At 38.6% G+C, this 24291-nt stretch overlaps 1 protein-coding gene across 1 annotated transcript in view; it reads left to right on the forward strand.

Moving 5' to 3' along the window:
* Window positions 1–12077: 12077 nt before the first annotated feature.
* HACD4 (3-hydroxyacyl-CoA dehydratase 4) overlaps window positions 12078–24291 on the forward strand; it is a 28539-nt gene continuing 16325 nt past the window's right edge. Inside the window, exons 1-3 of the mRNA XM_019750358.2 lie at window positions 12078–12232; window positions 13630–13733; window positions 16147–16274. Coding sequence (XP_019605917.1) covers window positions 12195–12232; window positions 13630–13733; window positions 16147–16274 — 270 coding nt within the window. The 5' untranslated portion in view covers window positions 12078–12194. The remainder of the gene's footprint in view (window positions 12233–13629; window positions 13734–16146; window positions 16275–24291) is intronic.

Raw genomic sequence — 24291 nt, forward strand, 5'->3', positions numbered from 1 at the left:
AAAGCCAGACAACTATTCTAAACTGCCAACTAATCCATTCAAAAATTATCTCAGGGGAAGACCAATATTAAATCTACATAATTCTTCCACAATGTATACATATATCACATTGTCATGTTGTACACTAAATATCTTACAATTTTATTTGTCAGTTATACCTCAGTAAAGCAGAAAGAAACCCAATAGATGTGGGCTAACCAATATTTTATGTAGTCCTTTGTGCTTCACCTACATTTCCCCCCTTAGGTTATAAAGTGCTTTTTTTTTTGGTGGGGGGGGAAGGGGAACAGGATTTTATCGGGGAACAGTACGTACTTCCAGGACTTTTTTCCAAGTCAAGTTGTTGTGCTTTCAATCTCAGTTGTGGAGGGTGCCATTCAGCTTCAAGTTGTTGTCCTTTCAGTCTTAGTTGTGGAGGGCACAGCTCAGCTCCAGGTCCACTTGCCGTTGCTAGTTGCAGGGGGCGCTGCCCACCATCCCTTGCGGGTCTCGAGGAATTGAACTGGCAACCTTGTGGTTGAGAGTCCACTGGTCCATGTGGGAATCGAACCGGCAGCCTTCGGAGTTAGGAGCACAGAGCTCTAACAGCCTGAACCACCGGGCCAGCCCTACAAAGTGCTTTTTAAAAGTAATTAAAATCTTGTAATATGGCTTACAATAAAAGGAAGAGAAAGAAAAGTAAATAAAAAGTAGGCCAAGGAAATACAAATTATTTAACTCAGTTATTGGGCTAATACAATAACAGCATTTTTAAGCTCATTTGCTAGGAAAATTCAAAATTGGTTGATCTTTAAAAGGATCAGTAGACATTAAGGGGGTAAAAAGCCTGGTTGTTTAACTCAAGTCATTACTCAACTATTTCAACAAATATTTGTTGATATGCTTTGTAGAAATAGAGACATTTTAAGACAAATATAAACTAAGGTTTTGCCACCAACAAACCCTAACTAGAATAAATGCTAAATAATGTGACTAAGTTGAATATAAAGTGGTCCTCAGATGGAAGGTCTGTTTTTCATCAATAAATGAAGACAGAAAAATATTTAAATCCATACAAACCAGATAACCCAGCAATTATACTTTTATAAAAGTTATGTGAAAACAGTCTGTGTGAAGCTTAGGGCCACATTCTGCCTTCCAGCAATTATTTCTGGACTTATCTCCAGGCACTGAGCACTGTTCATCCTCACTTTCACCTGTGGACCTCTCCATGCCTTTCCAGTGTGGATTATTCCCTGCCTTTGCCAATACTATTCTCCCCACCTGGACCACGTTCTCCATCTCATCTCCTGTAAGACCAACTCTCCAAGGATGCACATGGCTCTTCAATCCCTTCCCCACTCCTGGAGGGATAATTCACTCTTTCTAAACATTTCTGCAGACATTTATTATAACTCATCAGCCTGTATGTCTCTCAGTCTTCTTAGAATGAAAGCAATTTAGAGAGACTCCTAAGTGGACTTTGTCAGCAAATGGAGAAGACAGGGGTGTGTCTGGAGCAGGAAATTGGGCGGGAAGGCCATTCATTCTCACAAAGGGAGGATATCAGACTTGGAATAAAGAGTTATTTCCAAGGGATCCATGACTATTTGCAAGACCAAAAGTATAGCAACTGTGTGTGGGAGGCCATTCATGTAGAAATCTGTTCATTGAGCAGCTCACAAGGAGACTTCAGGACAAAGAAATAGTCACTTGCATAGCAAACTAATATGGAGTTGATTACTAGTATCATTTAAGCTGTCTCCTCAAATTGTATGCTGTTTCTAAGTATTTTTTTACTCATTCATTTTGTGACAGGTAACATTTTCAGTAAATTTTTTGGACTAATAAAACCATTTTTATCATATGCAATATTGATTTATTAAAATTAATTAAACATTTATTTATAATTAAAATATTAACATTATATTTGGTGATTTATATATAAAATATTTTAAAATTAAATACACTCTGTCTTTTATTTCATTTTTACAATGAATATCTTCTAAATTCAGTATTCTTATAACTTTGCTCAAAGGCTAATCTTCAGACGGCTTCATCTGACAGAGAAGATAATTATCTTAAACTGTCTTTAGGATCATCTCACAATGCATAAGGAAAGAGTATCTTGATAGAAGGACTATCAGCTGATAAATAAGATTGTGGCAGTGATGAAAAATTTGGCAATTTCTGTTCTCAGTCTGTCCGCAACTTCCGCTGTAACAGGAACATGTCTTTTGCCCTCGTCTTTACTGCAATCCTGAGCATATCAATCTTCTATTTTGGACGTTATATGTGATTTCATAAGAGAGTCAGAACAAAGAGAAGTGTGGGGATAAAGACGATGGTGGATAAGGAGAAGTGAGGAAAAGGGAGGAAGGTAGGGTAGGAATTCCTGAGACACTCCTACCAGATCTTGCACACTGACAAGTGCAAAAAGCACTGAAAGATGGTTACGCTCCCTTCTTAGACCTCCTGTTCCCCACCTAAGCTCATCAGTGATAAATCATAAATCATCAGTGCGTATTCATTAGTGTTGTCTTCAAGTCTAGGTGAGGCTTGGGGCCACATTCTCAATATCACAATTTATTCAGGGAAATTTGGACACAGAAGAAAAGATTATATGAAGACAGCGCAGAAATTAGAGCAATGCATCTACAAGTCAAAGAAAGAATGCCAAGGATTGACAAGAGCTACCAGAAGCTGGGAAGAGGCAAGGAAGGATCTCCTCTACCATCTTCAGAGAGAAAGTAGTCCTGCCAACACCTTGGTTATGGATTTCTATCCCCCAGAACAGACAGAATAAATTTCTTTTGTGTTAAGCCACCTAGTTTGTGGTTCTTTGTTACAGCAGCCTTAGGAACTAATATAGTTTACCTTGATTCACACAGCTCAGTGGCCACACAATGACCCAACTCACCTCCTGGCCAGTGGTGGCCTCACATTGATCATGAACTTCTCCCACAGTCCCATGCTCTCCCATGTTCCAGCAGTCAGTTTTCTGTTTGCTGATCTCTGTCACTCCCCTGAGAGAGAAGATGCATCTTCCTGACCTCATTTTTGAGTGGAGAGAAAAAAACAGATGTTCTCTGAGATGGTACCCCTGGAAGTCATCAGCTGGTTTTTCCACCTTTCAAATATTCCTGTTGGCTAAATTAAGAGTTAGCACCTCTTCTGTGTACACATCAAAATTTGTGTGCGGCCTCAGAAACATCTCGTGGAACTTTTTGAAGCTTCTGAAAGTTTTGGCTTATTTGCCAGTGAGTTTAATAGAGAATATATGCCATCTATGAATTTATAAGACTTAAGAATTAGATTATAACAAAATACAGCAGTAAAATAAAAACAATGATAATTTCAAATAACATTAAATACAATTTTATGAGTAGCTGCTGCTCACCTGGCATCCTGCTAGGTTGGGGGTGGAGAGGAGGTGAATGCAAATATCTCTGTGCCCAGAAAGCTTGAAGGGTGATCAACAGTCAGACATACAATCACTATAGATTATGATAAAGGTAAAGCCTGAGATGAGAAAGAAGACCCAAAAAGGGAGGAAGTGATAGAACAGAGGCAGAGGACAATAGTAGGGCACAGAGGGTTTAAAGAAGCAGGAAGTGGTTACCAATGTCAACTGAAACAGAAAATCAAGGAAGATGGGGTCTGAGGAGCCTGCCAACAGGCCTATGAATGGAAGGAGAGAGACAAGGCAACAGCTGGAGTGCAAAGCACAGTCAAAGGAGAGTGATCTGTTAGTTGTGTCTTAACATGCCTCTTAACATGCCTCGAGGGTGATAGATTCAATTAACTGGAATATGACAGTTGCCTCAAAAAATGTAACGGTGGTGGATGGATAGCTGAACAGCTTCAGATGTAATTAAATTAAGTTGGAGGGGAAAGCATATCCTCTGAAACACAGGTTAGAGTTTTAGATTAGTGTAAAGACTAGCCAATGCTCTGTTTAGTAAATACCACCTTCTAGAGTTCGGAGGCAAAATTTTTAATTCAGTATTTAGAAAACAATTATGTGGGTAAAGGCAAGTTTCAATCATGTGAGTTGTCCTGAGTTCAAATCCTAGCTTCACTGCTTGCTAGCAGTATTCACCCTGGATAACTCGCTTAAATTATCTGAATTCTAGTTTATTCACCTGTAAAGTGGAGAGATAACAATAGTATAACAATTCCAGCTTTGTGGGAGAAGTAAATGAGTTAATTCATATAAGATATTTAGAATAGAGACTAGCAACAGTCAACCCTCAATATATTTAGCTATCATCATCATTGTTATAATTATTAATACCTTTATTAGGTAGTTTGTTTCTTCCAACTTTATCCTTTTTTTAATAACTTTCCCTATTTAAAAAATGTTTATAAAACATGCTGCAATTTTGCTTCTTGACTCTGTGTATAACATACAGCCATAAAATCTTAAATTCTCAAAGCCTAATTCATTTTTTAAAATCTCTTCCCTAAGAACCTGAAAAAGCAACCCTGGCTTTACAAGTGATTTAAATATAACACAAACAATTTTATCTAACAAGATCAATATAAAAATTACCTTTTTGAAACAATGTGTATATGCAGTCCAAGTAATGTTTCCATCATTACAAAATTAAACCTTTTCTCTAAAATTACCATATTAATGAGGGTGGCTCCCCTAAGTAGTTTATGAAGATAATTAATCTAAGAAAAGCCATTTTCAATAATCATAGACAATGGCATGGAACAAGAATATATAAAAATGAAAACTGGATGTGAATTTAAATAAAACCTTAACTCCATGTAACAGGGATAGTTTTGAAATACACTAATACGATTTTCTCTTTTGTGTTTCTTTTTATGTGACCTTCTTCCTGGCCTGCTAGAGGCATCTTTTTACCTCAGGAGATTTGGACTGGTTGCAGTAAGACTGCAAAGGAATGGAAGAGCTCCCTCTCAGCCTCTGCCTATCAAAGTGGCCTTTTCAGTCCCTAGTAAAGCAACCGTTTTGAGAGTCAAACTTTGTTTCGGAAGTAAAAGTCTCCTAAATTCCCCCAAAGTCTCCTTTAATGATAGTAAAACTTGGAGAGCTATGGATTGAGTTTTAGAATAAGCCACAGGGAAATAAAACTTATTTTATGACAATCAAGGAAGACACACCACCCTGGGGAATTAGTTGGGGAGGTTTCTAGGGTAGGATGAAAGAGAGATTCTAAAAAAAAAAAAGAAAAGAGAGAAAGTTATAGAATGAAAAGATCTACAGCAAAAGTCCCCGTTCTCTCTCCCTCACTCCCTCTCAATGTCGCCAGCCTAAAACAGAGCATCTCCTTAAATTTCGCACCCTAGGTGCCTGCTAGCCTCATGTAGTCCCAGCTCTGTTACAAGCATGCTAATAGAAACATCCTGCGCAACATGGAGGAATCAGATGCCCTAGGTGTAGTGTCCTACTTTCTCAGGTGGATGCTGGAAAACCTGTGGGCTCTTACAGGAGCATCATATTTAGCATGTGATGCCATGAGGAAGTGCCATGTCCAACATGATGTGGGAAAGACAGGGAGGTGCCTACGTGGATAGTCTTAAACCATGTGACTGATTCCCCCCACAGCTTGCTCTAGATGTTTCCACATGACCTCCAGGAGGATGAGGAGATGAAGAGAGGATGGGAGGAATAACAAAGGCCTTGGGGATGGAAAAGAAGGCTATCAAGCAAGGCAAGGACAGAAGATAGAAGGGAATCTAATGAATGGTGGTCTGTAATCAGTAGCAGGTGGGACCAGTTTAGTATCAACAGATTTATTGAGGATACATCAAGTATACAGATATCAGCGGGACACAGCTTCTCCACAAGAGGCTACAGGTACTAAATGACAACCCAAGGGCCTATGTGTACATGTGAGACTCAGTATTCACGACCTAAGGGTTGTGTGACTGTCCTTATACACCAAGGTGCCTTGGGGAGGAGGGCACTGACTCAAAGAGACTGAAAGAAGGAAATTGAGTTCCTTTTAATTGGCAGATTTTATTTTGTATTGTTTTCCTTTGATAATCAATGAGGTGTGGGTTCATAAACAAGAATAAATCAGTTGTTTCAAAGCAAACAAATAATAAAAAACTACACTTCTTTTTCTAAATATTAGTGTGCTATATTTTAGCATCATTATTGAAGTGCAACTGACATGTAATGAACTGCACAGATGTAAATTTGGTAAGTTTGAAGATAAGTATACACCTGTCATCATCACCATCAAGACAATGAATATATCCATTGCTCATGCCTCTTGGCAATCCTTCCCTTCTGTCACTCCCCCCGCCCCCATCCATCCATTCTCAGGCAGCCACTGCTCTGCTTTCTGTCACCATAGATTAGTTTCCATTTTCTAGAATTTTATGTAAATGGAATCATAAAGTATGTACTGTTTTTTTATCTAGTGCCTACACTCAACATTATTATTTTGAGTTCCATTCCATGTTATTGCTTACATCAGTAGTTGATTCCTTTTTATTGCTGAATAGTATTGTACTGTATGAATATGCCACAATTTGTTTATCAGTTCATATGTTGATGGCCATTTAGGTTGTTTTTAGGTTCTGGTTATTACAAATAAAGCTGTGTGTGAGAGTTCCAGTTATACCACATCTTCGTCAACACTTGATATGGTGAGTCTTTTTAACTTTAGCCATTCTCATAGGTGTGTAGTAATATCTTATTGTGGTTTTAGTTAGCATTTCCCTAATGACTAATGGTGTTGTGTTGAGTATCTATTCAAGTACTTGCCATCTGTATATATTCTTGGATGAAGTGCGTGTTCAAATCATTTGACGTTTTTTAGATTGGGTTGTTTGTTCTATCACGGAGTTTTGAGAGTTCTTTATACATTTGCATATAAGTCCTTTGTTACTTACATACTTCATAATTTTCTCCTAATCTATAGCTTGTCTTTTCATTCTCTTATAAGTGACTTTTGAAGATCAGAAGCATCTAAGAAATACTTACTTAGATAGCTATGAGATATTTATGAGATATCTAGGGTCATAGCCAAGAAATCGCTGTTTCACCTAAGGCCACCAAGATTTTCTCCTCTGTTTTCTTCTAGAATTTTTATAGTTTTAGGTTTTACACAGAGTGTTACATTTTGACTCTGTTATATATAACAAAATGAAAACCAGCACTTGCAAATAAATACTGAACAATCACATGAAACAAGTTAATATTACATAATGGTTAAGAATTCAACATCTGGAGACAGACGGAAGTTCTGATTTCAGTTCCACCGTTTACTAGCTTTGTGGGTCTTGGTCAAAATACTTACCTTTTCTTCTCGTCTATGAAATTGGGTAAGAACAGTTCCCATCTCATAGGGTACCTATGAGGATTGAGATAACTCATAGAAAGCACTGTAAAACACACATAGCTAAAAGTCAATAATATAATCACGTGAACTGGAGGAGGAGAGTGTCCATGGCATAGAAAACAGATTTTAAAATGGTTCCTGCATAGTTGAATGAACCAATTAAACACTTGAACCCAATTGCTTAGAATAGGACAGAGGATAGATTGGGAATGATGATGTAATAAGACAAGTATCCAAGTCCAGGGTTTGATCTTCTGAATGGAATAGTAAATGGGGAAGCCATTTAAAGGAAGGATGGTTAAAGTTCTAGCAGAGAAGTAGAAACAATGGTTTGGATTAGCTGGAAAAGAGTGATAATAGAGGCTGAGACTATATCCAGGCAAAGATTAGATGACTATTTATCTAATCTTGAGTAAGTAATCTTGTATCTGTGCCTGAGTAAGTTAAGATAATGGGGCAAATATAGATAAAATTTTTGCTTCAACTCGCTTTTCAGTGCCTGTGAAATAAAGAGATTAAACCACATAATTTCTAGAGTCTTGTATGGATCTAGCAGCCTGTGAAATTTCCAATCTGCGCTATGGAATTGGGAATGGGAAGAGCAGGAAGTTGTGATCCCTGAAAATTCCAGTAGTTGAAACAGAAAAGAAATCTAGAATTAAAAGTTATCAGAGTATAACCAGTTATTTATAGAGCCATTTGTGGCTAATGGAAGAAAAAGGGGGCAATGGGGCACTTTCCAGAATCTCTGCTCTCAGTGAATATCACATGAAGTATTGACATTCAAAAATAAGATTGACAAGCAATGGGAGGGAAAGAAATACAGAAACAGGGCAATGGAGAGATAGATGAATAAGTGTCCAAAGTTGGTATATGCAACCACTGAATTTAATTTCTCTGAAGATCATTGTGAAACAGTATACTTTATCACTTTATATTTTGTGTATGGTTTTAAAAGAATCTGGAGCCATCTATTATTGCCATGAAATATTTCAAGGCTTTAGTCTCCCAGTTGGTCTTCACAGGGGCGAAAACAAATTTAAACATTTGCCTAAGGAAAACAGAACTCAAAACTCACATGTTCAAATAAAATTAAAACTTCTTCCAAAAACAATAATTTATTAATTTTGAGTTATTTGAACTCTCTCAGCCTCCAACTTCTTATGTACAAATAGATATAATAGAAAGTCCACTATACATATTACAGTAATACAACCATAACTAAAATTTTGTTTGATTTTGGTTAAAATTTTGGGAGAGGAAAAGTCATACCAGGTTTCACCAATTCACTCACCACTTATAGACACCTATCAATGCCAAGCATTGTACTTGGTGCTTTTATACATTTTCACCTGTACATTTTTTAAATTTAACCCAACAATTGCATAGTTTTAGCAAAAGAAAGTTTGTTTAGAGAAGTGAAAATTTGTTGAATTCTTACTGTTAGTATAAGGTAGAGTCCTCTGGGAATCTGTAACCTAGCTGAGTAAGCAGGAATTTCAATAAAAAGCCCAGTGAAAGCCTAAGAAGGGCTTTAAAAAATGAGTAGCACTCTGACAGGGAAATATTGGGCTGTGAGAAGGGGAGGAGGTGGAAGAGAAATTTAAAGTAGAAGAGAAAAGTTTCACAGAGACACGATGGCCAGAGAATGCCTCTGGTGGTCATGGAATGGCAAGTTGCTGTCATTGGTGGAATAGGGTGGCTTGAGATGTCAGCGTGTGACAGACATGAAGGCAAGATGAGACATCCCTGTAGCAGGCAATAGGGAACCAGCAAAGGATCTTGCCCAGAATGGCTGGATCAGGAGGATGTACGGTAGTCTGGGTAGAGGGAGGGGAGATTGGAGGCAGGGAGGCTGGTGGAGGCTGTCTTGGACCTGAAGAGGACCTGCCCTGGGGTGCTGCCAGAGGAAAGGGAGAATTTCACTTCCCACCCAGAATGTTTTCTCATGAGCTCCCTTCTGTACTTATTTATTGAAAACAAAACGGTAGAAGTCTCTGCTTGATTTGAAAGGGATTTTTGTTTGTAGTTTGTTCTTTGTCTAGCAAGTAAAAAGGAACTTTTTTGGTGCTCTTTTTACCCAGATTCTGGGTAATAAGGAATGGAAGAGGAGTGCTAGTGATCAGGAGGGGATCATGAAAGGATGGGCTCAATAGAATTTGATTGGATGGGGAGACTTAATGACGACTCCCAAGTTTTAAACCTGAATGATTAGGAAAATGGTTGTCTTCCCGTGGGAAATAAAACGATTTGCGGAGAAAGACAACATGCTTATTTTAAATAGGTTCAATTGGAAGTTACAATAGGATCTTCATGCAGAAATATCCCAAAGCTGTTGAAAGGCCAGGGATGGTGTTCACAAAACATTGGGGCTGGAGATAATACTATAGTCAGCCATTGTATGCATGGAAATAAAGCCTTGAGTGGTGTGTATCTGTGCCAGGGATAACATGTTGGCAAATGAAAAAGATTGCCCAAGGCAGACCTTTGAGAAACAGAGCAGGAGAGAGAGAGAGACAGAGGAGGTGGTGAAGGGAGGGAAGGGGAGGGAAGGAAAGGGGAAAGGAGGGGGGGAAGGGAATGGAGGGGAGAGGAGGGAAGAGGAGAGGAGAGGAGAGAAGAGGAGAGCAGAGGAGAGGAGAGCAGAGGAGAGGAGAGGAGTAGAACATGCAGAGTTGCTGAGGTAAATGGAGGAGAGGTGAAGTTGGTAAATGCAGCCGACTTGTGCAGGGGAATGAGGCTGCAGCTGCAGGGGCTGTGTGGTGATAAAGGGTCACTTCCTCTGGGCAGACTTTCACCCTCTCCTTCCTGCCCTTCCAGGCCATCTAGGTGAGTCTTTCATCTTCTTATTGCTTGGCCTGAGTACAGATGATGTTGAGGACAGGTTAACCAATAGTGTTTGCTTGTGTATCAGTTTCTCCTTTAGATGAAATGACTCAGAGCAAGGACTATGTGAAGTCATCTACACAGTGAGTATAGCATGGATGGGGACTCGGAAGAAATTAAAGCAACTCCCTGAGAGAGCAGTTTCACGAGTGTTGGGAAGGCAAGTGAAACTGTAAGGTGTTACGGAATGGAAGATGGTAAGAAGTAAAAGAAGCATCTGATTATGAGGAAGGGTAGGAGTTATGAAAAAAAGGAGAAAGAAAATTATATCAAGAAAGAAGCAGAAAGAATAAAATGTTTAATTCTAGGGTAGGAGAGATTTGAATGTGTTCCTAAACTGTGGTGAAAGCCAGTGCAAAAGCTTAAAGAGGCAGAAAGAGGCAGTGGGTCATAACTGAAGTGACTTTGAGAAGGGACTGGTACATGCAGGGCAGGTGGTGGGAGACGGTGCAGAGAAATGTAGAGGTGAGAGATGGGTTATGAGGTCAGAGGTCAGAATGGACTATGAGGAAGGAATCTGTGGCCTAATTTGGGGGGTGGGGGGGCGCAAACGCAGACCTTGAAGTTCTAACACTGCCACTTATTAGTTCTGTGACCTGTGGCAAGTGACTTAACATTTTTTTCAAAGCCTTAACTTCCCTTTAGGTAAAATGGGGGTACTACTTTCCAACTCCAAAAATCAGACGTTATTGGCCCACTTACTTACAAGTGCTTTGTTGGCTATTTGTTTTAAAAAAAATTTTGTTTTTGGAATGTTTCCCTTAGAGGGCAGAGACGCTAAAAGATGGTCTCGATCTTATCAGCAAAGTAGGAAGTGGGTCATCTGAACATGAAGAAGATAGTGATACCATAGGCCTGAGTGATCAGAGTGCTGGGCATAGGATAAGATGAATGCAACTGTCCTGCAGAGTCTCAGCTCCCGCTCCCTGCACTAGAACGCAGGATATGGTGAGGCCAAAAAGTAACAAGGGAGCCATACACAGGGGGTTCATACCACTATATTCTCAATGGTCGCTGATGGAGACGCAAAAGCAAACATCCGCCAGTACCCCAACCAGGGGTCTTCCTGCACCCTTGTCAGGCTGGAGGCTGGGCGAGACACAGGAAGTAGGATCAACACAATCTGCAATCCACAATCTGCTTGCTAACCGCACTTGCTAGCCGCAATCAGCCATCTGCTTCTCTGCCAACCAACCCACCACCTAGCATAGCCACCAGTTATATACAAAACAATAGTGGCTAATGGCTAACTGGTTACAGCTGATGTCCACCCAGCCACAGCTGAGGGCCATCTAATAACGGAGCCAGCACCTTTCCACGTGAGGCCGAGAGCCTGGAAACTGCTCTCTGGGACTCTGTCCCCACAGCAACACCAATACCTACAAGTATTTGCAAGCATCAATGAGGACCCAGGGAAGATTAGAGTGCAAGGATGCCTGATCCTGGAGGAATCAGGCCCATTAGCAGAAAGGGTATTAGGGGAAGTGTGGCCACAAGCTCCCTCGCGGAACTGCTCTTACAGGTGGGGGTAATGAGGTGCCCACCTGGGGCCCACGCATCCGGAGAGGCTTTGGGATGACGCGATTGTCCGCTTTTCAAGGCCTGGTGGGAGGGCCCATTTATTTTCACCAGGCTGCAACGGAGTCCCAACCCCGAGATTAGGACGTCGGGTAAGGAGATGCATTTGAACCCGCTGGGAAGGCGGGCGTGTGTGGCTGTGTTCCCGCCGCCGCTGGGGCCAGGTCAGCTTGACGCACGTGCAGAGCCCCAGTGAGCCGTTCGTAGTGCAACGCGCTGCCGCCGCTGGAGGAACTTGAGGAACTTGGTTTGCAGCTCGTGTCCATTGCACGACCTTGAGGTTTTTTGTTTTGTTTTGTTTTTTTAAATTGCTGAGTGTGGACAGGCCCCGCCCTTCCGCGCCGGGCCGCTGGGCTGCCCCTCCCCAGCCATCCCGCGGTGCTCCTTCCTGAACGGCGCTGGAGGGCCTGGCGGCTGCGGCCCATGGGGCCGATGGCACTGCCCGCCTGGTTGCAGCCCAGGTAGGGCGCTCGACGGAGGCCGGCGGGGTGGGGGTGCGGGAGGAGGGGAGCGGGGTCCCCCAACCTCATCATCGGTGGGGCGGGCACTGGTGAGCGCCGAGCCCCGCAACCCTGCGCCCAGCATACCCTTGAGCTCTTAACGGGTATTAGTTACTTCAGTGCTTTCCACAACCTGGGAAGAAGAAGGCTCTGCTATTTCCCGCATTTTACAGATGAGGAAATGGGAAGGACAGGCTTCGCGGCCACCCTTTGATTTTGTGCGCGCTCTGCCAGTCCTTCTTACTTTCTTCCTTACCCCTCCCCACACCCGGAGCCGTTCCCTTGACTTTCTTGGACGCAGTGTTTTTAGACGCGGGGTGAATTTTAGATTTACCTGCTGCCGACACACCTATTGCATGTGCATATTTGAGGGCCCAGTTCAGAGAAACTGATTCGGCGGTCTGATCAGGGACTGTATGTTTAACCAACACTCCGAGTGATTCTGATGCTGGGAGGAATTCGTCTTCCCAACCCCTTCAGTAGCTTGTGTCATCTGTAGAGTAAAATCAAGCCGCACTGTAACAGCTTCCCAACCTTTTTGCCTTCCTTCTCAGAGGTTTCACATCTCCAATTAGGAGAAAACCTTGTCTACACTGGCAGAGCCACTCCCACTATCCTTCTGAACGCCCAGGGAACACTTCATGCAATGCTAGTTTTTTAACTCCCTCAAAGGCTTCTGTCAATCTTCTCTTAGTCATCTCTCCAGCAACCCATTTTTAAACTCAGCTTGACTTCCCTTTTCTGGCCTGAGTCACTAAACTGCCTTCTATGTGTGTCTGATGAAGGAAACATCTGCCCTTGCAAAATAGGAGGCAGTGGCAAGATACTGACCCCAATTGCATAATGCATTCAAACGTCAGATATGTCCAGTTGCTGAATTATCCACCATTCAGGAATGCCACCATAACTCCTCTCCTCTTGTAACTACACCAGTTAGTTCTCTCTCAAGTTCTGCACTTAGAACACATATTGACCACATCCACCATCCATTTTTTTCCCCAAAAAAATATTTCTTTTTTTTTTTTTTACCAAAATATTCAAAGCAGTCTTTGCAATGCTTACTTTTATCCCTTGGTGAGCAACAAGGTTAGAACTTTATCAAAGATGAAGTGGATTTTGAAATATAACCAGATTTGGCTTTAAGCAAATTCAGGATATTCATTAGTGGATCGTGTGTGCTGTGGGTCCTTTCCAAATCTGATATGCTTGGTTAGATGGGTAACCAAGTAAAAGACACTGATATGGAATAGTTTTCTCTTGCTTGCTCAGGTTGGCCCATAGGTTAGTTAAAAGACCTGTACAATGCTGAAAGGATGATTATAAAGGAAGTGTTTAATGGTATTTTTCTGTATTTATAGGTATAGGAAGAACGCCTATCTTTTCGTCTACTACTTAATCCAGTTCTGTGGCCACTCATGGATATTTACAAATATGATAGTCAGATTCTTTTCATTTGGAAAAGGTAAAACTCCAAACACTTTTTGATTTTTACCTTTTCATTCTTGTTTTCACCTAGTCTTGCTTATGTTAACTTTTTAATTTCTATGAACTTCACCTAAAATCCTTCACTCCTGTAAAATTTAGTGACCACAGTTTTCAGTAACCATACTTCTTGCTTAGTGCAAAAACCAAAACCTTTTTGGAGAAGGGGGGAGGTAAGATGAAGGAAAGGGATTTGGCTTCCCCGAGTAGGCAATTTGCCCTGAAAATGTACACATGGCATTGGGGTGGTGCCATTTCTCTCTTCCTTCTTGGTTCTGCACCAAACCTTAGCAGATTTGGTGTTTTGAGGAGATCTGTAAATTCCAGTATAACATTTTGTGCAGAGAAATCAGGAATTAACCAAATTCTTCCCTTATTCTTTATTCCCAAGGTTTAAGGTAGCTGGAGACTACTAATAAGTGAAAGATAACCTTTATATTCCCCAGGCCGTTTGTTCCCCTAAAGGAGTAATATATCCCTAAGGAAATGATACACTTTGCAGATGACTCATCACTTAAATGGAAGTTGGCATTAATGGTCTAAGTTGTAAGCTTCCTCCAGTTTCCTAAAAAGTAAAGATTTTAAATAGCATTTTGATTTTCAAACATGAATCACTAAATGACTGTCAAAATAACATTCTTTTCATGTTCCATCCCCACATGGGTAAGTGTCATCACAGTTTACAACTGTTGGGTGACTTGGTAATTTGAGCAACTGCTGGTTTCAGCTAAAAACAAACATGTAGAATATATCTGGGAAAAGTCATGCTGTGCTCGTCAGTTCAGACTTCTGTGTCATCAGGAAATTAATCGACTTGTGAGGTACCATAAACTATTTTATGTTGCTTTTTTCTTACTGCAAATTTACCAGAAAATTCTTGTCTTTGTTTAAGAACCTCTAAAGATACAACTGAAGGCTTGAATTTCAACTGAGTATTGGGGGTCTTTAAGCAGAGGAAAATACAAGCGGTGGGCAAACTTCCTTTATGTTAAAAAACTGTCATCATTTGTAGGCCTTGGAAGTGAGCTGTGGCTTTGTGGGCATATTACACACAGGTCGAGTCACAGACGATGAACTTTCTTATGCTGCCTGGCCTTTCCAGTGGGAAAAATTGCTTTAGTCAGCAGTGTATTTATTTCTTAATTTTTATCCTGCCTTTATAGTGATAGAAGCTACTTATTAAAGAAACACAACCTATTCATATGGAAGGCAGACTGCAAACAACTAAGGGGTGGGTTCACTACAGTTCTTGAATCAATGCATGAATTAAATAAGCAGCTCAACTGCAGTCTACTCATCTGAATTAGCAACACGGACTCCCTCCTTCGCACAGCTGTGTACTTGACACAAATGCTCTGTTATAACACGTGCTGGGCAGTGGACAAGAGCGCAGACTGTCTAGGCCTCAGGCCTCATCTGTGAAATGGGGACAATGATAATAGTGCCCAACCTCTCGTGCCCCATAAACTATCATCATGTGAATGATTGCTAACCAGCAAAGATAGCAAAGTCTCCCCTAGAAGTTTCTTCACACGGCAAGATTTCATTTTGAAATTTAAACCAATACACTTACCCTATTTAGAGGAACATTTGCACCCATTTCAGCGCTTTCTCAATGCGCTTTTTCATTTGGGCGCTCTGCAATGCAAACCCCGAAAGTCCCCATTAGAGGCCCAAGTTTTAGTGTGTAAAGTTCAAGAAATCCAGGGTGTTGAGGGGAGAACAAAGAAGATAAAGGGGGTGATTGCAGGAGACCACACTTCAGGCAGTGAGCACACAGTAGAGTACACAGGTATATCAGAAAGGTGGACACCTGAAATGGATATAATGTTATTATGAATCAGTCACCTCAATAAATTTAATAAAATAACAAAAATCCAGAGAGCATTAAGTAAGTATGCATAGGACACAAATACTAGATACCCATAAGGTGTTTGATATTATGGCATCATTAATGTCATTTCCATAAAGCTCTGAAATCATATTTCTCTCATCTCTCATTTTGTCATTGGAAAAGCTGTGAGCACAGCAGCTTCTTTAATAAGCTCACCTCCAACCTGTTTTACATGTGCTGTAGTCTAGATTCTATCTAGTTACTTTTATGTGGAATTGCTTTATAATCTCATAAATGGGGAATAAATGCTATAGCTTTGGCCATGGAGCCTTCTTTTTCAAGTTTTTACTTCCTTTTGGAAGAGGAGCAATTAAAATGTACTATAATATGAAGTGCTTTCTTTGGTTTCATAGTCTGAATTTAGTAATCTAGGAAATTTCTCATACGTACAATGTAAAAGGAGGTAAATAATCTCAATTTTATTTAAAAGTGCTGCAGAGATTTGGGTTGTAGTCTAGTTTTTACTTACTGTATTTGTATTTTTAATCACTGGACACAGATTCAATGGTTGACACTTTTTATGCTATTGGACTTGTGATGCGACTTTGCCAATCCATTTCCATCTTGGAGTTGCTGCACATATATATCGGCATTGAATCAAGCCATCTTCTGCCTAGGTTTCTGCAGGTAGGTTTTAATCATGTTTTATTATTATTGAATCTGTTTCATACTTAACATGTCTTTTTTAAGACTCTCATGACTTTATGGCAGTTAAAAAGCCAATCCTTGCTAACTTGCAACCCAAGTCATTAATAAGGAGAATTCCATGAAAAAAATCACCTCATCCTCAAACACTGCATAGTTGGAAGGGCCAATTGGAAACATTTGGGGGCAATGAGGCGTGTTGGTCTGTGCAACCCAGCAGTGCTCTGCTTCTCTCTTGTGAGGAGGTTTCACTGACTCTTCCCACTCTCACTCTGCCAGCGCCCTGACAGCATAGGACAGGGCAGAGGCATAGGGTTGGAGCCATTCAGAGTTGGGTTTGATGCCTGGTTCCTCTACCTACCACTGTGGGATTGAATCACCCACAGTCATTGGGCTGTTTTGGGCGGAAAGGACACCCACACATAATACCTGGCAAAGAGTAGATGATAAAAACAAAAACAAAAACTATCCTTAACTTTTTGAGAAACCTCTATACCGTTTTCATAGGGGCTGCACTAATTTACATTCCCACCAGCAGTTCCCTTTTTGTCCACAACCTCTTCAACGCCCCTTTCTTGTCTTTTTGATAATAGCCATTCTGAAGGTGTGAGGTGGTCTCTCATTGTGGCTTTGATTTCCATTTCCCTTATAACTAGTGATGTTGAACATCTTTTCATATGTCTGTTGGCTATCTGTATGTTGTCCTTGGAAAAGTGTAATAATTCAGTTCCTCTACTCAATTTTAAATCAGATTATTTGTTTTCTATGTTGTTGAGTTGTGTGAGTTCTTTATATATTTTGGATATTAGCCCCAGATGTCAAATTATAAACTTGTACATCTGAAAATTATACAATGCTATTAACCAATGTTACTCCAATACATTTAATTTTTTAAAAAAGTTCCTTTCACCCCTGTTTAGAGAATAGACTACTCCCGAGCCATTTCTTGTTCATGCTGCCACTTTTACTGAGTACAAAGGGGAAGGAGAGATCATTCATGGTTGTCTAGTGTAGTGTCTAATCATAGACTTAGGGATCGATCAGACTGGGATTCAAATCCCAGTTTTAAACAAATCATGCAATTTTTCTGAACTTCATTTTCTCATGTGATATGAAAATAACATGTATCTCATGGAGTAACTGAGAAAATGGGTGGGCTAAGTTCCCAGCACTTAAAGAATACAATACCTGGTAGCTATTGCTATTATTTTACTTATTATTTGTTCCCTCTACTATGTCTCTCTCTAGCCCTAGATGACCATGTTCCTTTCACAGGCAGGTTGAAGGAAGATGGGAAATCCATAGACAGAGATTCAATATCAGAAATTCTTGCTGGATTAAGGCAAGAAAAATTTAAAAAGTGGTATTTTCCATAAAAAAAGAGAGAGAAGAGTTTGGTGACTATATGAACATATATTTAAGATCTACAGAAAAAGGCATTTACATGAATATGTAAATAACTGCACAAAATAAATTAGAAAAATGAATAAATAACTAAATTTGACAAATTTGCATTGTAAAAATAATTAAAATGTGAAAATCTGATGGTATTGCTAGCACTTAGTAAAGTGCTTAGAACATAAACATGCACCTTCCAGTTTTGTTGAATAAAGGAGTGACATAGACCCTTGTATTAAAATTTGCTTGAAATACCATGAAAGTTTAAAAGACAGAAATAATACAAGCGTAAGGAGCCTAATAAGAACTCAGTATTAGAAGTTCGTGGGAGCTTTCAATTTTACTTATTAACTAAAAGTAGAGAAATCGTATTCATTAGGATGAAGACATTGTAAGTGTTGAAATATCAAATGTAAAATAAAAATCAGGGCAATACTTAGAATATGAACTATTAATAACAAAGCAGTCAGTTAGCTAGCCAAGACCTAGATGAAATTCCCTTAAATGTATTTTCTTACAAAATAAAAGGGGTACATATTTGTCCCAGAAGAAGCATATTATTTGGGAATAAGATTTATTGGTGTTTATTACTTGTTAACAACCAGAATGCATATAGTACCAGTATCCCACAATGCTAATTTTAGAGAAAAGAATTAACAACCCAGGTTTAAATGAAAGTTGTATTTTTCACATGGAATTAATTTTCTTGGAGCATGATCAAATTCATCTAAAATTTAAGTCATGTTTTCTTTTGGTTTACTTTTTTAGACTTTTTACTTTTGTAGGCTAAATTGGCTAATATTAATTTCAGCATTTTCAAAATTAAGAGTGGTGTTATTTTTTTTTTTTTTTTTTTTTACTGCCAATGTAGGGAATGCAAGTGACAAACAGTACAGGTAAATTTTTAAGAAAGAAAGTAGAGCACCTTGAATAGGCCTAGAAAATCTGCACATTTTTTATGCTTTCCAAAATGATGTAGGTTTGCCTAATAATAGACATTATTGTACAAACTAGAAATTTTATTTCTTGAAGTTCCAGATATTCCAGAATATTCAATTGTGATTTTAATCCTATTAATTAAAACTGAAATGACTTACAGAAATATGATGATTGTAAGCAAACTATATCCTGGTTTGGTAATTAAAGAACATTGGCAAGTATGCACTGAAGCTTTTTATTCAAAGGCGAGATTGCAAAGTTTGCTGTTAATAAGGTTCAAATGATTTTTAAGTTTTTATTGTTGAGCGGGCTAACAAGTCAGGGATCACCACAGCAGGGAGGACACTTACCATTTTTGTCGTAGGCTGATTATTAACAATTTTTGTTGATTGTTTGGCTTCTTTTTATCTCTTTGACATTTTATCTGTCTTCTCTTTTACTCATTTATTATCTTGTCTATGGTTTTCAGAATGGATGTGGTATTGGAGAAAACTTCAAGAACACACGTCATCATATCCAAAGTTTCATTTTCTCCCCCTTCCTTCGTTAGCATTCTGCAGACAATTAGAATTCACTCATTAGGAGATGACTCTGAGGCCCCTACTTTAAAACAGTCAAGGAAAACTCTAATCTTTCCAAACGAAACTTGTGTAATCTTTCTTGGTTTTCTCGTTTCCTCATTTTTTAAGACACAGTAGTTAAGAATGTGGCTAAGCTACTTACACAGTAATTCTAGCTGATTGCATACTGTATCTTGAAAAATGCATGGTGCACATGGATTCAAGTAGGCTGAAAAATTTGTCTGCACATTTGGGATGTTATTTTGCCGTTACCTTCGTGAGATTGCTAAGTCTCACAACTGAAGTCTCTTTCTGGGAGCTGGGCTTCCAAAATATCAAGATAAGTAATTCCAAAAAGTAGTAAGCATGATAAGCCTGCTGAGCAGTTAGAATTACATATATCAAATGGTGGTGGTATGTGTGTAGGGGCTGTTTGTTTTCTGCGTTTTGTTCTGTTCATTTTTTAAATGTTTTATACACACATTTTTCTTTTGACACTTAAAGAAAAGCCATTATAAATTTCTAGAATTACACACAACTGCCAAATAATGAAGAGGGGTAAACCCACTGATAATAAGACTATACTAATTTAACACACAGATGTATATTTTTGTGTTCAATAAATACACGTTAGGGGGAAAGAGCAAAACTAAAACATAGTTGTTTATAGACATCTGTTTTTGGAAATAATTACATACCAATTAAAATTATATAAGGAAATATAGTTAACTTTTGATATTTTAAATTTATAAAACGAGAAAGTAAAAAGGTCCAAAAGATGCATATAACTATTATAAGAAATGATAATATAAGTAGGCATCTCACCTCTCCAATCCCTTCCTCCCAAATGAGCTTGCATATTTTATTAGCTTGGTGAAAAAGAAATAGTTGAATTGAGAAATTAGTTTATTTCCGTAGGTTTAATCACAACAATTTGGCTTTTACAGCGCAGTAATACTACCAACCCGGAAGTATTGATTTTGTTCTGACTTTGCTTGAATGGAAGCCTGAGAAAGGTTTTTATTGATATAGTTTGAGGTTGCTTCAACTCAAGGAGAGGGGGAAATATCCACAAAATGAAACTTTATATCCACAATCTAAATACCTTAGATTGATGTGCCTTTAGGAAACCCTCAGAGTAATCCAGTTTACTATTTACCTTTTGAGAAATGCTTGAAATGCAAAGGCTTCATACATAACTGAATTAAAATGGCTAAATTCTGTCTGCATCCTTCACTTTGTATCACAATAAACACTGCTGCACATATATTAAGTTTACACAATTTTTAAAATCTATAAATAAAAACAATAGGAATTATTACCCCAAAATCATACATACAGAAATTCCATTTGTGAGCCCCGATTTCAAGAACCATTTTTATATGTACCAATATCACTTCCTATTTCTGATAGGGCAAGTAGGTGTCCGCTTGCCCAAAACCACTCTAAAAATTTCAGTCACAGATTCTTATGACAACAAATATAAAGGAATTCCCAAAGGAGAGTATCTTAAAATAAACCCTTTTATGAAAACAGTGAAGTTTCACCCTTATTTCTTTTTAGCTGTGAAGCAGCTACTTCTTTATGTTGCTAGATTAAACAGTCTACTGATTTTCCATAAAATCATATAGATTTTCTCCAGTTTTGAGTTGGGAACAGTATTATGTTGTTAGAGATAAAACTGAAGATAGTGTCAAGCTGTGAGATTCTCAAAACTGCAAAGCCTCCTGGGAATAAATTACACACTCAAGTCATTCTGTAGGTAGGATTTTAGATTTTTCCTCGGTATTTTGCATTTGATTCATGGAGTTCTTCAGTGTGATGATTATAAAGCTACATTCACAGTATAATTTTAAATATGCTGAGATTAACTTTTTATTCACTGATAGTCTTGATTATCTGTATAGAAAAAGTGTATTTTCCTGTAAATATACTAATCACTACAATAAATTGTATTTATTTTCTTAATAATTGCTTATATTTACTTAGGGCTTTCTATGTGCCAAACACTGTTCTAAATTCTTCCCTTGTATTAACTCATTTAATCTTCATAACCTTATCCTATATAATAATTATTATCTCTAGTATAATTACTTAACACAAAAGTCACATAAGTTACTCGGTCACATAAATTGTGAATGGTGGAAGAAAACAATTTGGATTTAGGCTATTTGTCCTGAACTCTTAACTATTATGCTATATTTGTTTACTGCCTATGTCACCGAGTAGGATGTAAATACCATGAGGACCGGTCCTGGTCTTGTTCACAGCTGTATTTCCTGGGACCCAGAACAGTGCACTCAATAAATATCTATTGAATGATGAATAAACCAAAAATTTAAAACTAGAATTGCTTAAATGCCTTTGTCTTCTAGAAGAAAGTAATTGGTGGTTTTTGAACATATAAACGTTATATTTCTGAAGTTCTCAACAAAAGTTCACAGGATTGAACTTCAACCTGTGAAATAGTAAAATAGTAGTCTTTGAGGCTAAAATTAACTAATTTTTAAGATTCTAGAAGTTCTCCCTATAGCTGATGAATCATTTTACCCCTACAATAGTTGGTAACTAAAGTGCTAGCTGCCATGTAGAAAGTTAACAACTTGGTTTTAGTCATTGCTTAACCTAGAGTTGAAGATTCCCAAATAGAACATAAAAATGCAAAGTGTTTTTATTTTATAGTTACCATACTTTTGAGCAGCCCCACGTTACCACCATGTTTAATTTGGCCTAAGCTGTAGAGTGTTTTTCTAATTGTACTTTTTATTCCACCTGTTTGAGTTGCACTAAACATTGTAAGACCATTCATTAGTAATTAGTCATGTACTCATAGGATTTGTTTAAAATGACAAAGTGCTAAGTTCTCCCAAATGTGAAGCTCCAAATAACTGGTGAAATTATGATATTAAGGAAAAGTGAAAAATTTTAAGTCTATCCTTATGATTGTTTTGGTATTGATTTAGAAAAGCAAGGAGGTTCTTATTTTAAGGTTTAACTTTTGAGGAGGGGCTTTTTAAAAGAATAGACTATAACCTGGATAATAGTCTATTATAGAATAACAAAGGTGCCAAAAACTTTTCTAAATTCTTCACTTGCATTAACTCATTTAATAACAAAGGTGAATGTGTCTTAGTGTTTCAGAATAAGGGATTTAGAATCACGTTGTCTAGATTTTAATTCCACATCTGTAGGCAGTTCATTGTCACTTTGTAAAATGCAGAAGCAGATAATAACAACACTTCTTAAGGTTGTTTAAATGATGTTTGGAACCTGACAGAAAGTAACCGATAAATATTGGTTTTTATCAGTTTAAGAATATCTCCACCCATTGTATTGCCATTGGTGGTCAAGTTAGAGTCAGATAACCATCAGATAATTGGTTAATTAGACAGACATTATATGGGTAGGACTTCACATACTCACATGTATGTACATGGTTGTGTGGTTTTGGGGGCATGTTGATTGCTGATTTCTGTGCAGTTGGGACCCTATCATTAACATGCCACAGACCATCAAGTGACGCTTTTCAACAGGGGTACTTTCATTGTGCAGCTCGTTTCTCTTTTAGGAGATTTCCCTTTCTGTATTCATCAGTTAAGGGGCAGCCTGACCACATGGATAGTTTACAACTCTGGAAACCAGGAAACTTGGGCTATATATGTTTCCAGGTCTGCCACTAGTTTGAGCAAGTCACTTAAGTTCTCTGCTTCTCAAATTCCTTATTTGTAAAAAGGTGGGGTTGGGCTGGTATCTGGAGGGGACCACAGAAAGCTATCTTATCAAGAGGTAAGTTTTTTCTTGCAGTAGTCAGCCATGTAATTAGAAATGTGTTTTGTGAATGCCTTCATGTGTGTATATCTCCTGAGATGTTTATCAAAAAGTTGATGATTTTCCTAATTAGCAGGCACTGATCAAATGTAAGATTAGGCAGTTCCTAAGTATTTATTTGTGGCTAAGATCTTGTATCTGAAGGCTGCCAGGTATCATGGACAGCAAGCTTGGATCATCCAGTAATGATTGTTGCAGTTAAGTGTAATTCATTATATAACTGTAATTAAATTAAATCAAGAAACTAGGGCATTGTAATGAAAGAAGAAAAACAGCTATGTGGATAGCTTCAAAAGATTGACTAAGGTTTGAATCATATCTAATTCCCGTAGCTAAGCAAGGGCACTCTTGACTCACTGCTGTAGTCATAAACATGCTGATGGAGGTTCTGCATGTGGATTTCTGATCATGTGTCACATTGTTGGCACATCTTGGATTTCTCTGCACTAAGTGATTTTCCAGGTCTAACAACCTATGAGTCTAAGTCATAGATTATCCCTGTCTTTTCGCCTTGATCTGCTTTAAAAATAAAGACAGCTATTGAAAAATATAAAGTAATCCTCCCCTTTCCTTTAACACGAATATGCTCCCTCAATCTCCAGTATATTTTCCTTTGAAGATTGAGAGCAAATAAATGTTCTATTAAAAAAACACACATAAAAATGCACACTGTACAGGGGATATTAATACAACATAAGAAGGCACATTATATTTAGATTGGGAAAAAGGAATGTCTTCCTTGAGGTCAATTATTGGAGCTAAGCCACAAGTGTGTGAATTCTCAATGATTTGTGAATGTTGACTTGAAAAAAATGAATATGTTGAATTCTTTTTCACTAGCTTATAAGGGCTAGGATTATATTGCCCCTCTTCCCCTTCTCCCTGTGCCCCCCCACTTAAAAAGAAAAAGCAATGACGGCTTCTCTGTTGGGTGAAATTAAAATTTTTCGGCCTGTCACTCAAGGCCCTTCACAACCTAGCCCCCAACACATTTTCAATTTTATATCTTTCCATGTTTCCCCGAAAATAAGACTGGTCTTCTATTAACTTTTGCTCCAAAAGACACATTAGAGCTTATATTCAGCGGATGTCATCCTGAAAAATCATGCTAGGGCTTATTTTCCCGTTAGGTCTTATTTTCGGGGAAACACGGTATTATTCCTTTCTAAGCACCCCCACTCCACCCCCCAGGGGCTCTCAATCCTCACTGGTGCACCCTGCATTTTCACATCTCTGTCTGTCTGCTCAGCCGGCTCCCTTAGCCCGGCATGCCT

Source organism: Rhinolophus sinicus, linkage group LG04, assembly GCF_036562045.2.
Source record: "Rhinolophus sinicus isolate RSC01 linkage group LG04, ASM3656204v1, whole genome shotgun sequence".
NCBI lineage: Eukaryota > Metazoa > Chordata > Mammalia > Chiroptera > Rhinolophidae > Rhinolophus > Rhinolophus sinicus.